Genomic DNA, 21,588 nt, shown 5'->3' with positions numbered 1-21,588 from the left:
GGAGATGTTGGAAATGTCCCCAGTAGCGGATTGGAAGGAGCCGGTGGCATAGAAGTTGAGAGCCACCGTCACCTTCACTGCCACCGACAGAGACATCCTGCTCCTCAGCTGTGGCTGCAGATCTCCGTGAAGCAGGTGGCAGATCTCAGTGACCACCGCCTTTCTGAATCGCAGCCTCCGAACACACTGCTCCTCAGACATGTTCAGATATGAGAACTGCTGGCGGTATACCCTGGGTGGGTAAGGCCTCCTTTGCCGACGCCTGTTGGCCCTTCTCCGTCTGGCCCTCTCTCACGGCATCTCTGAGCCCTTTGAATGCAATGGAGAAGCCCAACGTTTCCACCCATTGCAGCCCCCATTATATGTTTCCAATCAATGCTATGACACTGAAGTTAAAGACAAGTGCAAAGCTGTGGCCTGAAGCTACAAGTACCTGTGCGAGTGTTGAGCCAAACCAGAAAGCTCTCTACCTTTGTCTCTCTCCAAAGATCCGTCTCTCACAAAGAAGGAGTGGTGCAAAATGGCTGCCATTTATACTGCAGGAGGAGTCCCCTTTAATTAGCGCCCCCCGCGGCAACTGGGAACCGTTCCCCTCTACCAGTGGCTAGGGGCAACAGACGCACAATAGGCCGGCGCCACTGAATTTCCGGTCCGGGGCGCACAAAGGGCGTTGCACCATGAAATGACGTCAGGATCTGCGCGCGCAGCCGAGCGTGCGCAAAGGTTTTGTGCCGCCGCTAAATCTTAACTGAAGTTCGCGAGGCGCAGATCGCGCTGCGCCCGAGCGCTAGCCGCTTAGCGCCCCACTTCTCCTCCTAAGGCGCTAGCGGCTGGCGCAAACAACTGAATTTCTAGGCCAATAGGCCTATGGAAGGACAGTTCCCGCCAAAAACTACAGGGCCATCAAGTACACAAATAATACAGTACATGCCACTAATCAACGAAAGAGACCCTGGCCCCCAGCAAGAGAAGACAATCGAACAACAGATTAACCACTCAGAGAAACATCCAAAACCACTTCACACACTTAAACTGATTTCGAAGCAATCCCGAAACTCGTTAAAAGTCAATTAAAAATAGATGAGACCGGCCTGACACTCGATAAAGAATTTAAAACGATTAAAGTTAACGAGCCCGCCAAAATTAACAATGGACCAGAGGAGATTTGGCGGGCAGATAAGCAAAGCCTCAAACGGTATAATTGAGGCCTGCTTTTACACAGAAAGAGTCATACGGACAGTCAGTGAAGGTTATTCGGACGGTGTGTGTCATACAGACAGAGGCACAGCTCATTTTTAAGACACATCAGCCTCGGGACAATCAATCAATGAAAAGACAACAGAAGGAGAACGGAAGGAATCGCAGCAACCAAGGGCCCCAAGAAACAAACAATCAACAATATTACCAACAACTAGGTAATACTGGGCCACCGCGACCAACAAGAAACCAACCGAAGATCTGCAAGTTTATCCCACGCTACAAACTATTCCTGTGTTTGGTGAGCATTTCCCTGGTCCTCTGGAATCCAACCTAGTTAGTGTAGTGGGGTTGGGAGGGGTAAAGTATTTTGTCTATTGTCATTCTCCCTCGTATATTCCGAAGTGTTCCCCCTTTTAGAGTGATAAGATTATTGTGTTGTGTATATTTTCTTGCCTCAAATAAAAACCAAAGTTCTTGTATCAAATTCAGTTGTTTACTGCAATTTAATTACAACCCCCAAATAAGTCCAGGTCTAGAACCAAGGGAGTGGGAGCGATTCAAACCGTTCAGGAGTCAGAGACAAAGCTGACCACACACACCACCCGTTACAGTTACCTCATCAAAAAACTCAATCAAGTTAGTCAAACTGTATTTGCCCTTAACAAATCCATGCTGGCTCTCCTTTATTAGTCCATACTTTTCCAAATGACAATTAATTTTGTCCCGGATTATTGTTTCTAAAAGCTTCCCCACCACCAACGTTAAACTGACTGGCCTATAGTTGCCAAGTTTATCCTTCTCACCTTTTTTGAACAAGGGTGTAACATTTGCAATCCTCCAGTCCTCTGGCACCACCCCGTATCTAAGGACGATTGGAAGAGTGTGGCCAGCACCTCCGCAATTTCTACCCTTACATCTCTCAGCAACCTAGGCTGCATCCCATCCGACTGAGTGACTTATCCACTTTAAGTATTGCCAGCTTACCAAGTGCCTCCTCTTTATCTATTTTTATCGTATTCTGACAATGTTCTAGTTTACCATAGTTTTGGAAAAGTCCTCTTCCTTGGTAAAGACCGATGCAAAATACTCATTTAGTACCTCAGCCATGTCTTCTGCCTCCACCAATAGATCTCCATTTTGGTCCCTAATCAGCCCAACTGCTCCTCTGACAACCCTTTTACTGTTAATATGGCTACAGAAGACCTTTGGATTCCCTGTTATGTTAGCCACCAATTGATTCTCATACTGTCTCTTTGCCCTTCTTATTTCCTTTTTCACTTGTCCTCTGTATTTTTTTATATTCAGCCAGATTCTCCCTTGTATTATCAAACTAATATCGGTCATACGCTCCCTTTTTTCTGCTTCATCTTACTCTCTAACTCCTTTGTATCCAGCGAGTTCTGGCTTTGATTGCTCTCCCTTTCCCCCTTGTGGGAATGTACCTAGACTGTACCTAAACCATCTCCTCTTTAAAGGTCGCCCAATGCTCCATTACACTTCTGTCTAACAGTCTTTGACTCCAATTTACCCGGGCTAGTTCCCTCCTCAATTCATTGAAATTAGCCCTCCTCCAGTTAAGTATTTTTATTCTAGACTACTCCTTGTCCTTCTTCATAACTAATCTAAACCTTATGATACTATGATCACTATTCCTGAGATGCTCTCCTACTGTGACATTCTCCACGTGAACCACTTCATTCCCCAGGTCGAGATCCAGCAATGCCTCTTTCCCTCATCGGGCAGGAAACATACTGATCAAGAAAGTTCTCATGAACAACCTTACTGAATTCTTTGAAGTAACAGAAAGAGTAGACAAAGGTAATGTAGATGCAATATATTTGTATTTTCAAAAGGCCTTCGATAAGGTACTGCATAGAGTAGGGGTAAAGGGTAGCTATTCAGAGTGGCAGAAGGTAGGAAGTGGGACCCACAAGGATCAGTGCAGGGACCACTGTCGTTGACAACTTATATTAACAATTTAGACATTGGAATCAAAAATATAATTTCTAAATTTGTGGACGACACCAAATTGGGGGTGATAGTCAATACTGAGGAGGAATGCAGCAACTTACAAGAAGACATTAATAAACTTGCAGAATAGGCATATAATTGGCAAATGAATTTCAACATAGATAAACATGAGATATTGCATGTTGGTAAGAAAAGTAAAGAGGTCATATATTACTTGGAAAATAAGAATCTAAATGGGGTAGAGGAGCAAAGTGATCTGGGAGTACAAATACACAAATTACTAAAAGTAGCGACACAGGTTAATAAGGCCATAAAAAAAGCAAACCAAGCACTCCGGTTTATTTCTAGAGGCATAGAAAACTTGTATCGAATCTTGGTTAGACCACACTTGGAATACTGTGACTAGGTTTGATCGCTATATTATAAAAAGGATATGGAGGCACTGCAGAGGGTGCAGGAAAGCTTTACAAGGATACCAAAACTGCAAGGTTACACCCATCAGGAAAGGATGAACAGGCTGGGTCTCTTTTCTCTTGAAAAGAGAAGGCTGAGGGGTGACCTAATCGAGGTCGTTAAAATTATGAAAGGTTTGATACAGTAGATGCAGAGGCCTAGAAATTTGTCTCTGGCGGTGACGCAAAATGGGTGGTATCGGATCGGCCGCCGTTATGCATATAATGAGCAGCCGATCCGATACCACCCATTTTGCACCACTGCCCGAGACAAATTTCTAGCCCAGAGGGTTTCCACTTGTGGGGAAGAGCAAAACTAGAGGCCATCAATACAAGATAGTCATCAAGAAATCAAATAGGGAATTCGGAAGAAACCTCTTTACCCAGATAGTGGTGAGAATGTGGAACTCGCTACCACAGGGAGTAGTGGAGGCGAATAGTATAGATGCATTTAAGGGGAAGCTAGACAAGCATATGAGGAAAAAGGGAATAGAGGGTTGTGCTGATAGAGTTACATGAGGACAAATGGGAGGAGGCTCGAGTGGAAATTAAACGGCGACAGACTGGTTGTGCCGAATAGCCTGTTTCTGTGCTGTATATCTTATGTAATTCAATGTATAGTAGACTCATGACTATAATCAGAGCATGTGGAGTCGGGGGACAGATAGCAGAATGGATAGCAAGCTGGATAAAAAACAGAAAAGAGAGAGTAGGGGTTAGGGGCAGTTACTCAGACTAGAAAAAGGTGGAAAGTGGTGTTCCACAAGGATCGGTGCTGGGAGCCCTGCAGTTCACAATTTACATCAACGATTTTGACTCAGGAAACAGAAGTACAATTTCTAAATTTGCTGACTACACCAAATTGGGGGATGTAGTTAGTACAAAGGAAGATTGTGACAAAATACAAAAAGACATTAATAAACATGCAGAATGGGTGTTTAATTGGTAAATAAATTTCAATAGAGATATGTGTGAGGAGATGCAATTTGGTAGGAAAATAAGGAGGCCACATACTGCTTGGATAATAAGAGTTTAAATGGGGCAGTGCAGCAAAGGGATCTAGGGGTACAAATACAGAAATCACTAAAAGGTAGCGACGCAGGTTAACAAGGCCATAAGAAAGCAAACAAAGCACTGAGGTTTATTTCTAGAGAGATAGAATTGAAAAGCAGGGAAATTATGCTAAATTTGTATAGAACCTCGGTTAGACCACACTTGGAGTACTGTGCATAGTTTATGTCTCTATTATAAAAAGGATACAGAGCCATTGGAGAAGGTGCAAAATAGATTTACAAGGATGACACCAGAACTAATAGGTTACCTATCAGGAAAGGATGAACAGGCTGGGGTTCTTTTCTCTAGAAAAGAGAAGGTTAAGAGGTAACCTGATAGAGGTCATTAAAATGATGAAGAGGTGCGATAGGGTAGATACAGAGAAGATGATTTCACTTCTAGGCGATTCAAAAACTAGAGGCCATCAATTTAAGACACTCATTAATAAATCCAATGGTGCATTCAGGAAAAACTACTTTACCCAAAGAGTGGGGAGAATGTGGAACACACTACCACAAGGAGTAGTTGAGGCCAACAGCATGGATGCATTTAAGGGGAAGCTAGATAAGCACATGAGAGAGAAAATAGAAGGTTATGCTGACAGGATTAGATGAAAAGGGGTGGGAGAAGGCTCAAATGCAGCATAAATGCTGGCATAGAGCAGTTGGGACGAATGGCTTGTTTCTGTGCTGTAGACTCGATGTAAGTTGGAGGGTTATTAGGGGAGCCAACTGAAAGTTTGGTGACAGAGATTTCCCTACCTTTTGAAGGTAGGAAAAAATGTGGCGAGGTGGAGGGGTTTAGTGATAGAGTTCTAGAGTGTGTGGGCAAGATGAAGGCTCTGTCACACACGTAGGGTAGAAGAGGTGGGTGGGGGGAGAAAACACAGTAGATCAGAGTTCAGAGTGTAGAGAATGCATGCAGCTAAGTAGATGCAGTAAGGCCATGGAGGGATTTCAAGATGAGGATAAAGTTTTTGACGTCAATGTGCTGAGGGAAGAGAAGTCATGGAGATCGACAACAAAAGGGACAATGGATGAGTGGGACTTTGTGCGAGTCAGGGTGCTGATGACAGAGTTCTGAATGAGTTGGAATTTACTTAAGGTGGAGCTTGGCAGGCCAGCGAACAAAGTGTTTGAAAAGTTGAGTCTGCAGTTAACAAAGGCATACATGAGAGTATCAGTGACAGTGAGGATAAGGTAGAGACAGAAATAAGCAATATTACAGAGCAAAAACTTCAAATATTATAGAATGCAAGTTAAAATGGAACACATTTCAATTAAGAAGAGAAGTCAGGTCTAACTTTTTCAACCAAAGATTAATAGAGTTGTGTAACATGTTATCAAGGAACGCTGTTGAAGTAAAAGGGATAAATGGCTTCAAAAAGCAATCTTCTGTATTTCTGGAGAGAAAAATGATTGAGGAATATAATGAGAGACTGGAGCTGATCTATCAGAAAGGGACCTGTTGAGTTTAACAGCCTTTTCATGTTTCTAAAAATTCTTATGAAAAAGAAGTTGGGAGGCAATTATCAGCTTTGTGTTATTTCAGCATTTATATAACCAGCTAGAGGCATAATCTTGTTTCATCAAGGCTTCAATTCGCAAGGTGCAATCTATACTAACTTTACTCCAGAATAAAGCTGGACTTGTATCTTTTACCGGTACATTGATGACTGTATCAGTGCCGTTTCTTGCTCTCGCCCTGAACTAGAAAATTTCATTCACTTTGATTCCAATTTCCACCCTTCCCTTACCTTCACATGGTCCATCTCCGACTCTTCCCTTCCCTTCCTCGACTTCTCTGTCTCCATCTCTGGGGATAGGCTATTGACAAACATTCATTACAAGCCCACTGACTCCCACAGCTATCTGGGCTACACTTCCTCCCACCCCGCTTCCTGCAAGGACTCTATTCCATTCTCCCAGTTTCTCCATCTCTGCCGCATCTGCTCTGACGATGCCACCTTCCACACTAGTGTGTCTTCCTTTTCCCTCAACCAAGGATTCCCCTCTACTGTGGTTGACACAGCCCTTGACCGTGTCTGTTCTATTTCCCGCACTTCTGCTCTCATCCCTTCCCCTCCCTCCCAGAACCATGATAGGGTTCCCCTTGTCCTCACCTTTCACTCCACCAGCCTCCACATTCAATGGATCATCCTCCGCCATTTTCGCCACCTCCAGCGTGATCCCACCACTAAACACATCTTCCCCTCACCTCCCCATTCAGCATTCCAAAGGGACCGCTCCCTCCGCGACACTCTGGTCCACTCCTCTATCACCTCCAACACTCCTTTCTCTTTGCCTGGCACCTTCACGTGCAAGCGCAGGAGATGCCCTTTTACCTCCTCCCTTCCCACTGTCCAGGGCTCCAAACACTCCTGCCAGGTGAAACAGCGATTTACATACACCTCTTGCAATTTAGTATACTGTATTCACTGTGGTCTCCTCTACATTGGGGCGACCAAACGCAGATTGGGTGATCGCTTTGCGGAACACCTCCGTTCAGTCCGTAAGGGTGACCCCCGAGCTTCCGGTCGCCTGTCATTTTAATTCTCCGCTCCACTCCCACTCAGACCTCACCGTCCTCGGCCTCTTGCACTGTTCCAATGAAGCTCAACGTAAGCTCAAGGAACAGCACCCCATCTTTCGATTAGGCACTTTACAGCCTTCTGGACTCAACATCGAGTTCAACAATTTCAGACCATAACCTCTGCCCCTATCTTTTTTTTCCTCTCTCTCTCTCTCACATGGCAGCTGTCGATCATTCTGCCATTGCCACTTACATTTCATCTAGAGTCATCTTTTGTCTTAACTTGTCCCATTCCCATCTCCTTTTGCCTTGCATCATCATCCCTTTTGTCTCTTAATCTCTCCTGCCTTCCATCCTATCACAGACCTTCCCTTTTGTTCTTTCCTCCCCTCCCCCCTTTCCCTGCCCATACACTTGGTTAAAAACCTCCAACTTTTTCCAATTCCAACAAAGGGTCATCGACCTGAAACGTTAACTCTGGCCCAGTAATTCGGGTCCCAACGCGTGAGTAAGCACCGTGTACTCACGCGTGGGACTGATGGAATTGCCGGTTTTCTGCATGTACAGCGCATGCGCGGGAAACCGGCATTTCCGATCCTCTGAACCAAGGGGTTCAGAGGTCGAACGCGTGCGCGCAGGAGTCTGCGCGTGCGCGCTGAAATTCCTTTTTTTTTTTATATACAGGGTTGCCCGTGCGGTAAGGCCTCCAGTTTTTACGCGAGAAAAAAGCAGACGTAAGTACTTAGTTTTAAAAGGTAAGTGGTCTATTAATTAGTTAGAACATTTTTTCCACAGGTTTATTATTTTTAAAGACTTTACAGTAAGGTAAGTGTATTTTTAGACCCGATTTGTTAAAAAATTATTTTTTTCAAAAATTTGAATAATTGTTTAAATTAGTTTTTTACAGTTATTAATAGTTCATTTAATTAGTGGGATGTTTTTTTAACTTTTATTTGAAGTTTAAGTACTGTTTTGGGCGCCCAGAGTTTTCATGAGTTTGACAGTTCTTACTATCAAACTCATGAATAAACTTTTGCAACCTCCGATTGGTTGCCCAGTGCTCACGTGATCCCAGCCGGCTCATCGAACTAACTACGCCGCTGGATCACGCAAGCAGAGTGCGCCGGGAGATGAACCGGGCCACTGACGGGACATCCACGCAGGGCCAGGCTTCAACTGTCGGCGCGCTATATAAGTGTAGGTCAGGGGCTTGCACCCGCGGGAAGCCCCCAACACCAATTTCTGGGCCTCTGTTTCTCTCTCCACAGATGCTGCCTGACCTGCTGAGTATTTCCAGCATTTTCTGTTTTTATTTCAGATTTCCGGCATCTGCAGTATTTTGCATTTGGACTTGTATCCTGTTTATTACTGAATCCTGGCCGTATAATGTTGGAAGTTAGTGCCCCTGTTTCATGTTAAGGCAGCTTCATGAAACCGGAAGTCACTGAATGTCTTGTATGCTTTCAAGCCTCCTGAAATTGTTCTTTTCCAACATACTTACCAGCTTTGCTTCTTCTGTTAACGGTATGTTATAATAAACTTAAGAAATAAACTGAGGATGCCATTTTTTAAAGAAAATTTGCTTGCCTTCATGTGCCAATTTTTGTTTATGTGTGAGCAATTTATCCTTAATTTTGGCATTTGGGAGAAGGAACAAAGCCATGTTGGGGAGGGGCAAGCAGGGACGGTAAAAATAATGTCAACTGGAAGGACCAACACAATGGGCTCCTGTGGTATAGTCGGCCTGCTGATTATACCGACAAGAGTCTGCATCCTAATGAGTCACAGGGATGAGAACCAGTCCATTGTACAGGTGGATGTGGTTACCTGAATGCCAATTCAGATGGAAATGGTATAAATTGACAGGAACATATTTTTTAGGGCTGTACTGAATCCAGGAGCGAGAGTATACTATATATGGCAAGTCAAACTATTCAAACACATCATGGCAAGCTGATTGTGGAGAATAGTTTTAACTGAACAAAAAGCCAGCTAGGCCCTCCCAAAATACCAGTGAACAATTTCAACTTGCTTACCTCCCGCCAAGTCCTCAGGGTAATCACATGCACAGACTACAAGAGAAGGGAGAAAAAAAATTAATATGGGTAAGTAATTCACAAGCTTTCCTTGTATTCAGCAATGAGAGGCACTATCAAGTTGATCCATAAATAAAACATAAAGGGGGAGAAATTCGGTATCGCCCCGTTTGGGGCGCTAGTACTGGCGGTGCGCAAAGTTTAGCGCCAGGCGCAATTTATCGCCACCTCGAGCGATATTGGGTAGCTGCGCCCCTGAAGGTGATTGTGGCGCTAAATCAGGCGCTGCACAATAGTCTTAAGGCGCGAACCTGGCGGCGCGACGCAATTTCTCCGTGGGTGGGTGCAGCGCAGGTGCTGTCAATTATCGATTTCAGCTAGACACGCTGGCGCCGGCCAGCTCTTAAAGGGGCGGATCGATTATCATCTGCAGCCGCACCCTGCGCCTCGTAGGCCTCAAACTCAGCGGTAACCTACCTGTGGCGTCGACAACTGCATCAATATGGAGAGGGCCAGGGAGAGAGCGCAGCGCTTCAGCGAGGGGGCATTGGATGCTCTGGTTGGCGCGGTGGAGCGCAGGCGATCTGTGCTCTACCCAGAGAATGGCAGGAGGCCTCAACACAGCGACTATCGCAGAGCTTGGAGGGAGGTTTCCCCACAGAGTCACCTGCAGCAGCATGGTTCCCAGGACTCCTGTGCAATGCAGGAAGAAGTTCAACGACCTCACTCGGGTCGTCAGGGTGAGTGCCTTTTTCAGAATCATCTTCATCCCTCCATCTGCACCTCACTTTATGGCCAGAGGGTGTGCAAAGCCCCAATGGCTAGCAGTCATCCAGCACCCATGGCCCTTTCTGGAAACACACACGCACATCCAGCTCTGTGCATAATGTAAGGGCTAATCGACCATGGGAGACATGTCATACCAGATCAGGGCTGCAGGTTTCATCGCACCCCGTCCTTTCTCTTGCAGGCCAAGCTGGCGAATAATAGAAGGCAACAGCATCGGACCGGAGGAGGCCGGCCTCACCTGCAGACCCTTACAGACCTGGAGGAGCGAGTCCACCGGATTGTGGCAAGCCGGATGATTGGCCCCGTCGCCTCTGGAGATGCCGACCCCATTGTGGACAGTAATGGTAAGGTCATCACCTTTTTGACCTCTCTCCTTCCACTTGTTCCCCACACCAGCATGCTTTTTCACTCTCGAGCCAACTCAGAGCATTGCAGCACTCATACATCCCTTGCTGCCACCCTGTTCTTTCGCTAAAGCCACTCTTGAACCTCCCTGCTTTCAGATGCTGCATCACCAGCTCGGGAGGCGGGCCCTCAAGCTGCCAGTGCGAGTGACTCTGGAAGCGATGAGGAGGAGGAAGCCGGACCATCCGTACCACCCTCAGGCGAGCCAGCCTATGTCCAGACTGGGGAGACACCTTCCCTGGAGGGGAGCAGGGAGGGGAATGGTCTGAGGAGGATGCAGCTGCAGGACCCAGCGGCCTGCAGCAACACGAGGGGGGTAGGGAAGCTCGGGGGCCGTGAGTGCTGCTGCACAGAGCGCAGAAGAGGTGCGTGCCCTCGCAGAAATGAGCGCCCAGGCTGGGCTGAGGCACACTGAGCTCATGGCTGCAGTGGCAAGGATGCCCGACTCCATTGGCAAGGATGCCCGACTCCATTGAGACACTGGCAAGGAGTGTGCAGGACTTCAGCGCAGCACAGGCAAGGAGTGTGCAGGACTTCGGCGCAGCACAGGCAAGGATTCTCCAGGACTTCAGCGAAGCACTAGCACCTGCCACGCAAGTGCCGAGTGCTGCCATGCAATCAGTGGCTGGTCTCATGCAGACGCAGATTGAGGCCACGCGAGCACTGACTGCTGCCACCCTCGCTGGATCGGGCAGGATTCCCCGGGACCCTCGCTGCGCCACAGCAGGCCAGCAATCTGTGCACCAGTCGACTGCTGCGCATGCTGCGGTGCTGCCCCGTCAGAGTGCCAGTGTGTTGGCCGACCAGGGAGCTGCTGTCCGCTCTCAGGATGACAGCATTCCTGATGCCACCACTGGCACTTCTCCACTGCAGCTGCCACCACCTGTAGGACAGACTGCTTCCGCCCATGCAGAGTTGGAGCAGTCAGCAGCCGGGCCCTACAGGCCCAGAGCTGGTCCAGGCTGTCCCTCAAGGGCATCTGCGGTCTCAGTTTCGGACAATCAGCAGGCCTTCCCAAACCTTGCTGCAGCCACTGGGGTCCCATTACGGAGGAGCTGCAGGGCGGGAAGGGGGCAATTCCGCAAGAGAAGATCACCATCGAGGGGCAAAAAGTAGAAGGTGCAGCTAAATTATGTTATTTCTTTCATTCAAGGCCGAGGATGCTGACCTGAATGTTGGTTATGTTTTGCACATTGTCTCCAGGGTGTGAGAGACAGTTATGTTTTGGACAGTCTCCAGGGTGTGAGATTCAGTTATGTGGCAGTCTGTTTCTTTTGCAATTAGTTTCCATTGCTTTGTCATGCGGGAAGGATACATATTTTGTTAAATAAAGAAGTTTATTGATTCACAATGTCCAGGTCTGTTCTTTGCACAAATTTTTGCCTTGACCGGCTTAGGGGTAGCAGAACGGTTCCATTCATGTTCTTGGAATAGCAGAAAACATTCCCTCAGAGGAGCCTAGAAGCGACTTGCTATAAGCCTCTGACGGGCAGCCCTTGCAGTTTGTGCCTCCCTCCAGTCTTGGTGCTCCTCCTCTGCTGGTGCTTCAATGTCTGGTGGCATTGGCTGGGTCCCGAGGATTGCCAGGTTATGCAGCATGCAACACACAACCACGAAGTGGGAGACTCGCTCAGGTGAGTACTGAAGGGCTCCTCCGGAATGGTCCAGACAGCGGAACCGTTGCTTCAGCACGCCTGAATGATGCTCAATGATGTTCCTGGTCGCTTGATGGCTCGCATTGTAACGTTCTTCAGCAGGGGTGCCGGGCGAACGGAGCAGGGTCATCAGCCAGGGGCACAGAGGATAGCCCTTGTCCCCGAGAAGCCAGCCTCCTGGGTGAGCCGGGGCTTCGAAAAGGTCTGCCACAGAAGTCTGGCGCAGGATGAAGGCGTCGTGGCTGCTGCCTGGAAAGTGGGCATTGACAGCGAGTATTAGCTGTCGGTGGTCACAGACCAGCTGCATATTCAAAGAATGGAACCCCTTTCGGTTGCGGAAATCCTCCGCATTCTCTAGAGGCACCCGCAAAGCCACATGCGTGCAGTCAATGGCGCCCTGCACCATGGGGAAGCCCGCTATCCTTGCGAAGCCCTCTGCGCGCTCTCGCTGCTTGTCCGGGGTCATTGGGAAGGAGATGTACTGCCGTCTCCTTTTAAAAAGGGCATTAGTCACTTGACGGATGCAACAATGCACCGCGAACTGTGAGATGTTGGCAATGTCCCCAGTAGCGGCCTGAAAGGAGCCGCTGGCATAGAAGTTTAGAGCCACAGTGATATTCACAGCACCTTAGTTGAGGCTGCAGATCTGGCTGAAGCAGGTGGCAGAGCTCAGTGACCACCTCCTTACTGAAGCGCAGCCTTCGGAAACACTGCTCCTCCGACATGTTGATATACGAAAACTGTTGGCGGAAAACCCTGGCAGCGTAAGGTCTCGTGTGCCGACGTCTGTTGGCCCTCCTCCGTCTGGCCATGCCTGCCACTCAACCCCTGCATCTCTGTGCCCTGTCAATATGATTGAGAAGGACGACGTTCCCATCCAATGCAGCCCCCATAGTAAGTGCGCACTGAAAGTTATGCCGGTTGAGAAGCTTACCAACTGCAAAGTTATGTTCAGAAGGCTAAAGTTCCTCAGCCAGCGCTGGTTCACTGCAGAAATGGCTCTCCGTTTGTCTCTGAGCAACTCTCTCTCTCTCTCTCACACACAGGTGTGCTCCAAAAATGGCTACCACTAATAATCCAGGAAGAGTCCCCTTTAAATAGCGCCCCCCCCAGCCCGACAGCGACTGGGAAACGTTCCAGGTAACCTGTCCTTGTTAGCGCCAGGCGGAACGGAGGGGGGCGCAACTGAATTTCCAGTCCGGGGCGCCCCAAGGGCGTTGCACACTGAAATGACGTCATAATCTGCGTGCGCCGGTGAGCGGGCGCAACGGTTTAGCGCCGGCGCTAAATGTCCACTCAATTTGGGAAGAGGCGCAGGGTTCGCTGCGCCCGGGCACTAGTTGGTTAGCGCCCCACTTCTCGACCTCTTTAGGCGCTAATGGGTGGCGCAACCAACCAAATTTTTCCCCCAAAGTGTTGTAATTTCAAAGTCTTGCATCTTAATAATGGAATCAAAAGTTTTTGTCTTATCGCCCCCACCCACCCACCCAAGCTCATCATTTTCAGCAGTCCTGTGAGCACATCTGGCTTTAACCTTTTGATGTTTTGTGGCTACTTTTTGATCATAATGGATTGTTATTTTTAGTTGCAAGTGCTCCTGATCAAAGAAAATCAAGTTGCTTCCTCCTTTCTTCCTCTCCAGTCCATACCATGACCAATAAGGGAAAGAAGCATCTTCTGTCGATGATGCTTTTGATCTGTGCCAATAGATAGCGGGTGTGACTCAACTCCCAATTTTCCCTTCCTCCTTACAAGGAACCGCCTTACCCTAAAACAGCAGGGCTGAGATGAGAGGGGTGTGCGATAGCTTTATTCACAATCAAAAAAAAACTTACATCAGGAGTTTTTTAATTAAAATACATGGAATTATACAGCTACCCTCCAGGATTTGGGTTACTTGCTCCAATGAACCTGCATTCTAGCCAGTGTCGCCTTCCTCAACATCAGCTGGAGGGACAAATGTGAGCCTAATCAACGAAGTCACCATATTTCACACTGCTTGGGAGGTGGAATCACACTGCAGCAAAGTGCAAACACACAGTAACACTCTGGTCACGTTGAAAGTAACAGTTTTAGCAGGGGAGCAACGCAGTTCAAAATTTAAAAAAAAAAAATTTTTTTAATTAATTTATTTTAGTTTGTGTAGTAGCACATTGAAACACTGTGCCACAGCTCACTCCAGCTATCTTCCAACCATTGAATTCCCAATCTCAGCCTGGAGGTTCCTCCGTGGGCACAATCCAGAAGTTTCACTCAAAATTGTGCCCAAAGCTGTGCCCATTTTGCTGATGTCAAGTTACACCCAAGTATCTTCCCAATAGCATTAGGATATGCCCAAACTTAAAATGGGTGTAAATGGGTATAAATCAGCGGAAATCAGCAGAAACGCCAAAGCCACACCAGCATATTTCTTCATTGAGCCATAAAAATGTAATTTTCTCTCATTCATGCATATCAGGCACAGCATGTTTAAGAACCTGCAAACAGGGAAGCTTTTCAATTTTTAATGCAACTTAAAGTTATGATATAAAAATTCATTAAAAGAAACAGACAATACACAGCAGATCTCAGCGAGGATAAATAGGGGGAAAACACACAAAAATTGTAACTAAAAGACCAGGAAAATGACTGCGTCCAAATTTTCAGGCGCAGCAGGAAGCAATGTTAAGAGAGCCCCCATACAAGTGCAATTGGAGGACACTTGGGCGAATGGTAGTTATGCGTGTAACTCATTTACGCCCAAAACTCCGTAATCATTTGAGCCATGTAATCTTTTTGCGCCTAGATTACAAGTGTATCCGGACGCAAATACGGAGAAAACGCCAGACTCTCGTCACGATGTAGAAGCACTAGACAGGAAAAAAAACACAACAGAGCCATACTTACATATATCCTAGGGGCCAATTTTCAAAAGCCACTAGCAGTGACCTTAGAATAAGTTGGCAGAGATATAAAAGGCACCAGGAATAATAAGCATCAAGCAACAGTGAAAATATTTTTAAAAGGGGGAAAATGTGTTTCAGCCTCAAAAAAGCTCAAATTTCATTATTGGTAACACAAACGTAATATATTACTGGCAAAAGGAAACCCATAAATGCTAAAAATCTAAAATCAAAACAAAAATGTTTGAAAATGACTCATGTCAATCCTTTAAAAGCAACTTCACAAGCCGACACGTCAGTACTGTTGAAGGTTTACACCCATACTTTAACTTAAATACAGGTATTGATGTTTACACCCAACTAAGAATCTACTTCACGCACCAATCTTCAATCATAACAAACATCTTTACTTACCTTTAAATTAAAAGGTACAATATTTAAAGACTGATTTGATTTGAACTGGTAACTGCCCTTTCTTTCTTATGTTTGTCTCATACAGTGCATAATGTTCTGGACACAGAGCGCTAAAAATTCGATTGTATCGCGCCCAGTATCCTGGCAGCAGTCATGATCCTTTTATTCTGTGCCAGTCCACTATTTGCTCAGTCTTTGAGCCACCAAGACAAACCAGAGGGTGGCTACTGGGCAACAAGGACTATCCGCTGACCACCTTTAATGACTCCACTCCGTAACCCAACCACACGTGGGCAGCATGTGTACAATGAAAGCCATGCTGCCACCTGGAATCTGATAGAGCAGACCATTGGCATCCTTAAACAACACTTCCACTGCCTGGATCACTCTGGAGGAGCCCTGCAGTACTTACCAGAACACGTCTCAAGGTTCGTCGTGATCTACTGCATGTTCCACAACCTCGCCATGAGGGCCCAGCCCTCACCACCAGGCATACGACGAATAGCTGAGGAGGAGGAGGAAGCGGAAGAGAAGGAAGCAGAAGAGGAGGAAGTGGAAGATGCAACCTAGACAGCCCTTTTCTGCCCAGACTGTCCATGATTGATTCATCGGACTGCAGTACGAGTGAAGGCAACTCCAGTTCCCCATTCAATAATAGTCCCACAACTTAACTTCCTTCAGTTACTGACCATCACAGCGTCCTCTTGGCCACAATAAAAGCCACCACAAAAGAAACATTCCAATCAATGTTCCACCTAATATTTTTTTGGGTGCACGGTCCCTTTAACGGACTGCACAGCCCATTCAAAATTTCATGCATGCACAAAATGTCCCATTGAAAAGCTGGTGATCAGCCTGCGCGTGACCTCCAGGCAGCTTCCGCACAGCTTAGTGGGATTCCAATCCAATAACATAACAAAGTTAACTAATGACCCTTAGTGCTCGTCTTCAGTGTGCCTTGCCCGTCCTAGTGCTCCTACAAAGTGGTAACACAGTAGCCGCAGAATGGCTGGAAGGCTGCTGACTTTCAGTGGGCAAGACGGCAGACGACCTTGCAGAGCGACTGAGCACCTGCGCCTAGAAGGCCAGCTGCGGACTGCACCACCTCGGCATGGGCGGCAGCAGTCTGGACTGCCTGGCTGACAGGCAACAGCAAGGGCACTGGTGGAGTGGCAGTGGTGGGAGAATGAATGCTGTCACCCTGAGAGAGGACAGTGGGTTCTTCCTCCACGAGCCACTGCCACTCCCCCATGGCAGCGCCTCGGCATTCCTAGCCATCTGTTGGTGGACAGATTGCTGGACTGTTGAGACACACTGCAAACCCCTTTCTACACTGGTAAACCCACAATGGCAGAAGTCTGAGCTTGCATGGCAATAAGCTGAGCCTGCATGAGAGCAGTCTGAGCTTGCATGACAGAAGTCTGAACTTCCACTGCAGCATACCGACGTGGGGAGGCTTGTGCTACAATGGAAGCGGAGACATCAATCATCAGACGCTGCATGATGGTTGGGTCCACAAGTGTGCTAATGGATCTGCCCACCCCTCCCATGTTGGAAATGATGGCCTCCAAGCTCTGCGCAAAACCCTATGCAAGGTTGGTGCCGGACTCCTCCATGCTCCTTGACATTGCACTCAGGCTTTCTGGCAGGCCTGCCACTGCACCAAGCATTTTGTTGTACATACCCATCAGCGTACTTCTGTAGGCCGCTCCATCAAGTCTTCATCCGAGTCCTCTGCAGCAGAACTCGTGTGCGATCTCACCCTCCAGAGAGCTGGCACCTGCACTAACCTTTCCCCCTGCCCTGGTTGCATCCCACTCATGCCCGGTGACTCATCATGTGCAGATCCCACCTCTAAGCTACCCTCCACACAGTGCCAGTATCCGAGTTGGTGGCTGCGACTGTCAGATCAAGTGACAGTGTTTCTGCTTCTTCTTCAACGTTCTCCTCTCCCTCTTCTTGGTCCACTGGCTGGGCAAGTTAGATTTCTTGGGTCTCTGTAATTAGAAAAGCACAAGTGTAGGGTTGTGGTGAGGGGATGGGAGGAAAACAAAAGGTGCAGCTTGTAAATCAGAAGGGATTGTGGGATGAGGGGGAAGTGGGATATGAGAAGGAGGAATTCGTATGAGGATACCAGCATCTTGTACTCTTCCAGGCCCACTGCTGGCCACGGGCTGAGCCATGCTCCTCCCAAGAATAGCCAGCACCTTCTTCTCCATGGGGGTGAGGTGATACAGGCAAGCCTGTTCACTGCCAGTTAGGTTCTGCTGGTGCTGGTTATGCACCACGTTTTCCTGCAAGAGAAAGGGAAGTTGTCAGTGAGTGTGGTGCAATGTGTTCGGGTGATGAGCCTGTCATGGTTTAATAGTTGAAAGTGTGGGCAAGCTGAGAGATGTGGGTGTGAAGCTTGCAGCAGTGGCAAGTGTGTGAGGATGAGATGGAGCATGTGAATGTGAGGTATGAGTTGTGATTGATAGGGATTGTTAGTAGGTGAGTGATGGGGATGAGGTGAATTGAGCAGTGTGTGAGGCTAGTGGTGGAGTTTGTGGGATATTGCATTTGAAGATGAATTCACTGACCGTGACCACTCGTGTGAGGTCATTCAACTTCTTCCTGCACTGCGTCCAGGTCTTCGGGGCTACACTGCTGGCATTCACCACAGTGGCTATCTGCTCCCACTGTAATTTGCTCTGTTGCTTGGAGGGCCTCCTGGCCCCCTGCGGAATGAGGACCTCTCTCCTCCTCTTGACCTCCTGCACCAAGGCCTCCAATGCTGCATTGGAGAACCTTGGTGCACACTCTCTCCCCTGTTGTGCCAACATTAATGAAGCCTCCCTGCCTGGCTGTACCTTCCACCATTTGCCCCGTCCAGACCGTGACTGTGTTGCTCTTATCACCAAATCACAACTAGGTCTGTCCCCTTATTCCTCTGGCATTTTACATTACTTTGAGCATCTCACCTTCTTCCATCACTCTCACTGCTCATTTAAAAATCGTCATTCTCTACCGCCCACCCAAGTACCATAAAAATGTTCTCACAAGATATCTTTACTGCTTTCCTCCTTCAGCCTCTGCACCGAGCAACTTCTCATCCTCGGTGATTTCAAATTCCATCTCAATTCATCATGCTCTCTCTCCTCCGAGTTCACTGCCCTCCTATCCTCCCTTAATCTCTCCCTCCATGTAAACTGCCCAGCCTACATATTCATGGACACCCCCTTGACCTTGCCATCTCGCGTGGCCTCGCTACTCCCATCGTGTCAATCACAGATAAGGCCATCTCTGATCACTTCCTCACTCTCCACCCACATTCCCTTTCCCCCTCCTAATCCCATTTCCTTCTGTGTCCACCCCAGAAAAACTCTCCCAATTCGCTTACAACTGCAATTTCAAAATTCCAACTGTGGCCCTGCATTCAACATGACATTTCTGCAGCTACTGACCTGCTCAACACACACCCACACCACTTTTTTTTTTTTTTTTTTTATTTATTCGTTCATGGGATTGTGGCATTGCCAGCAAGGCCAGCATTTAATGCCCATCCCTAACTGACCCCGAGAAGGTGGTGGTGAGCTGCTGTTGAACCACTGTTCTTTGTAGCAGTTTGGCCATTTCAGAGGGCAGTTAAGAGTCAATCACATTGCTGTGGGTCTGGAGTCATATATAGGCCAGACCAGGTTAGGACAGCAGATTTCCTTTACTAAAAGGACATTAGTGAACCAGATGGGTTTTTACGACAATCTGGTAGTTTCATGGTCACCATTACTGATAAATTAATTTAATTAACTGAATTTAAATTCCCCAGCTGCTGTCCCGTGGGGGGATTTGAACTCATGTCTCCGAATCATTAGGCCTCTGGATTACCAGTCCAGTAACATATCCACTATGCTACCGTTCCCTGTTTGGTATCCTCCTCCCCATTAAAACTACTACTCTCTCTCACCCTGGCTGTTCCCCCGTACGGCCTTCCTCTCTGCTCCCTTAAGTCCAGGGGACGCAGACTTGAACGGACATGGTGAACAACTGGTTTAGCCATTCACCGTCAGATCTGGCCAAACCATATAAAGGACTATTGGATCCTGCTCACTATTCCAGGACCATTCTGGAATGCAAATGTAACCCCCAGCTTCTTGTCTCTACTGCAAACTGTCTTCTTAAACCCCTCTCCCCTGTCTCCGCCACCCTCACCTCCAACAACAAGTGCAAGGAGCTCATGGACATCTTTGTCACAAAGATTGAGATCATCCGATCAGTGGCCTCTGCCACTTCCCTCCCTTCCCCTAGCCCACCAGGCCAAACTTCATCTAAGGTTCCCCCCCCCGCACCCTAGCCCTAAACTCCCATCTTTCTCCAGTTTCTCTCTAGTCTCACTCATGCCTTCTAAGAGCTCAACTTGTTCATGAGACCCACTTCCCGCTCCCTTGATTCGATTTCCACTGAGCTGCTGATCACCCAACTTCCTTTCCATGCTCCCATGTAAGCTGATATTGTTACCAGTTCTCTCTACTCAGATACTGTCCCCCTCTCCTCTAAAGCTGCCGTCGCCACCCCCTCCTCAAAAAACCAACCCGACTCATCCGTCCTTGCAAACTACCGCCTCAACTCCCTTTCCTCTTCAAAGTCCTTGAATGTGTAGTCACCTCCCAAATCTGTGCCCATCTTTCCCAGAACTCCATGTTTGAATCTCTCCGATCAGGTTTCCACCCCTGCCATAGTGCCGAAACGGCTCTTATCAAAGTCACAAATGACATCCTATGTGACTGTGACAAAGGTAAACTATCCCTCCTCGATCTGTTTGCAGGCTTTGACAATGGTTGACCACACCATCCTTCTCCAACGCCTCTCCACCGTTGTCCAGCTGGGTGGGACTGCACTCGCCTGGTTCCATTCTTATCTATCTAATCATAGCCAGAGAATCACCTGCAATGGCTTCTCTTCCCACTCCCGCATCGTTACCTCTGGTATCCCCCAAGGATCTATTCTTGGCCCCCTCCTATTTCTCATCTACATGCTGCCCCTTGGCAACATCATCCGAAAACACAGCATCAGTTTCCACATGTACACTGACGACACCCAGCTCTACCTCACCACTACCCCACCCGACACCCACCCCACCGTCTCTAAATTGTCTGACATCCAGTACTAGATGAGCAGAAGTTTCATCCAATTAAATATTGTGAAGACCAATGTCATGGTCTTTGGTCCCCGGCACAAACTCTGTTCCCTAGCCATCAACTCCATCCCTCTCCCCAGCAACTGCCTGAGACTGAACCAGACTGTTCGCAACCTTGGTGTCATTTTTGACCCCGAAATGAGCTTCCGACCACATATCTGCACCATCACTAAGACCGCCTTTTTCCACCTCCGGAACACCGCTCGACTCCGCCACTGACACAGCTCATCTGCTGCTGAAACCCTCATCCATGCCTTTGTCACCTCTAGTCTTGACTATTCCAACACACTCCTGGCCAGCCTCCCATGTTCTAGCTCAAGTAAACTTGAGGTCATCCAAAACTCTGCGGCCCATGTCCTAACTCTCTTTCCTCCTTTAAGAAGCTCCTTAAAACCTACCTCATCTGCCCTAATATCTCCTTATGTGACTCGGTGTCAAATTCTGTGTTATAACGCTCCTGTGAAGCGCCTTGGGACGTTTTACTATGTTAAAGGCACTATATAAATACAAGTTGGTGTTATTTTTGTTCCTTTCCACTGTCTGCCTCTGCTGCAGGCAGAATTTTTTTAATTTTTTTTTAATTCATTGATGGGATGTGGGCATCGCTGGCTAGGCCTGCATTTAGTGCCCATCCCTAATTGCCCTTGAGAAGATGGTGGTGAGCCGCCTTCTTGAACCGCTGCAGTCCATATGGTGTAGGTACACCCACAATGCTGTTAGGAAGGGAGTTCCAGGATTTTGGCCCAGCGACAGTGAAGGAACGGCGATACAGGTCCAAGTTAGGATGGTGTGTGGCTTGGAGGGGAACTTGTAGGTGGTGATGTTCCCATGCGTCTGCTGCCCTTGTCCTTCTAAGTGGTAGAGGTCGCGGGTTTGGAAGGTGCTGTTGAAGGAGCTTTGGCGAGTTGCTGCAGTGCATCTTGTAGATGGTACACACTGCAGCCACAGTGTGCCGGTGGTGGAGGGAGTGAATGTTGAAGGTGGTGGATGGAGTGCCAATCAAGCGGGCTGCTTTATCCTGAATGG

The 21,588-nt window shown here is 47.8% G+C and overlaps 1 protein-coding gene across 12 annotated transcripts in view; it reads right to left on the bottom strand.

The window, feature by feature from the left end:
• The window catches only part of vps8 (VPS8 subunit of CORVET complex), a 957,961-nt gene that overhangs the window by 841,144 nt on the left and 95,229 nt on the right, over positions 1–21,588 (bottom strand). For all 12 annotated transcript variants that reach the window (XM_085985671.1, XM_085985669.1, XM_085985662.1 and 9 more), the window contains one exon: positions 9,245–9,280. In XM_085985671.1, coding sequence (XP_085841797.1) covers positions 9,245–9,280 — 36 coding nt within the window. The remainder of the gene's footprint in view (positions 1–9,244; positions 9,281–21,588) is intronic.

Source organism: Somniosus microcephalus, chromosome 4, assembly GCF_052327205.1.
Source record: "Somniosus microcephalus isolate GS21.2 chromosome 4, FLI_Smic_1.0, whole genome shotgun sequence".
NCBI classification, from domain to species: domain Eukaryota; kingdom Metazoa; phylum Chordata; class Chondrichthyes; order Squaliformes; family Somniosidae; genus Somniosus; species Somniosus microcephalus.
This window is presented reverse-complemented; position numbering and strand designations above follow the sequence as displayed.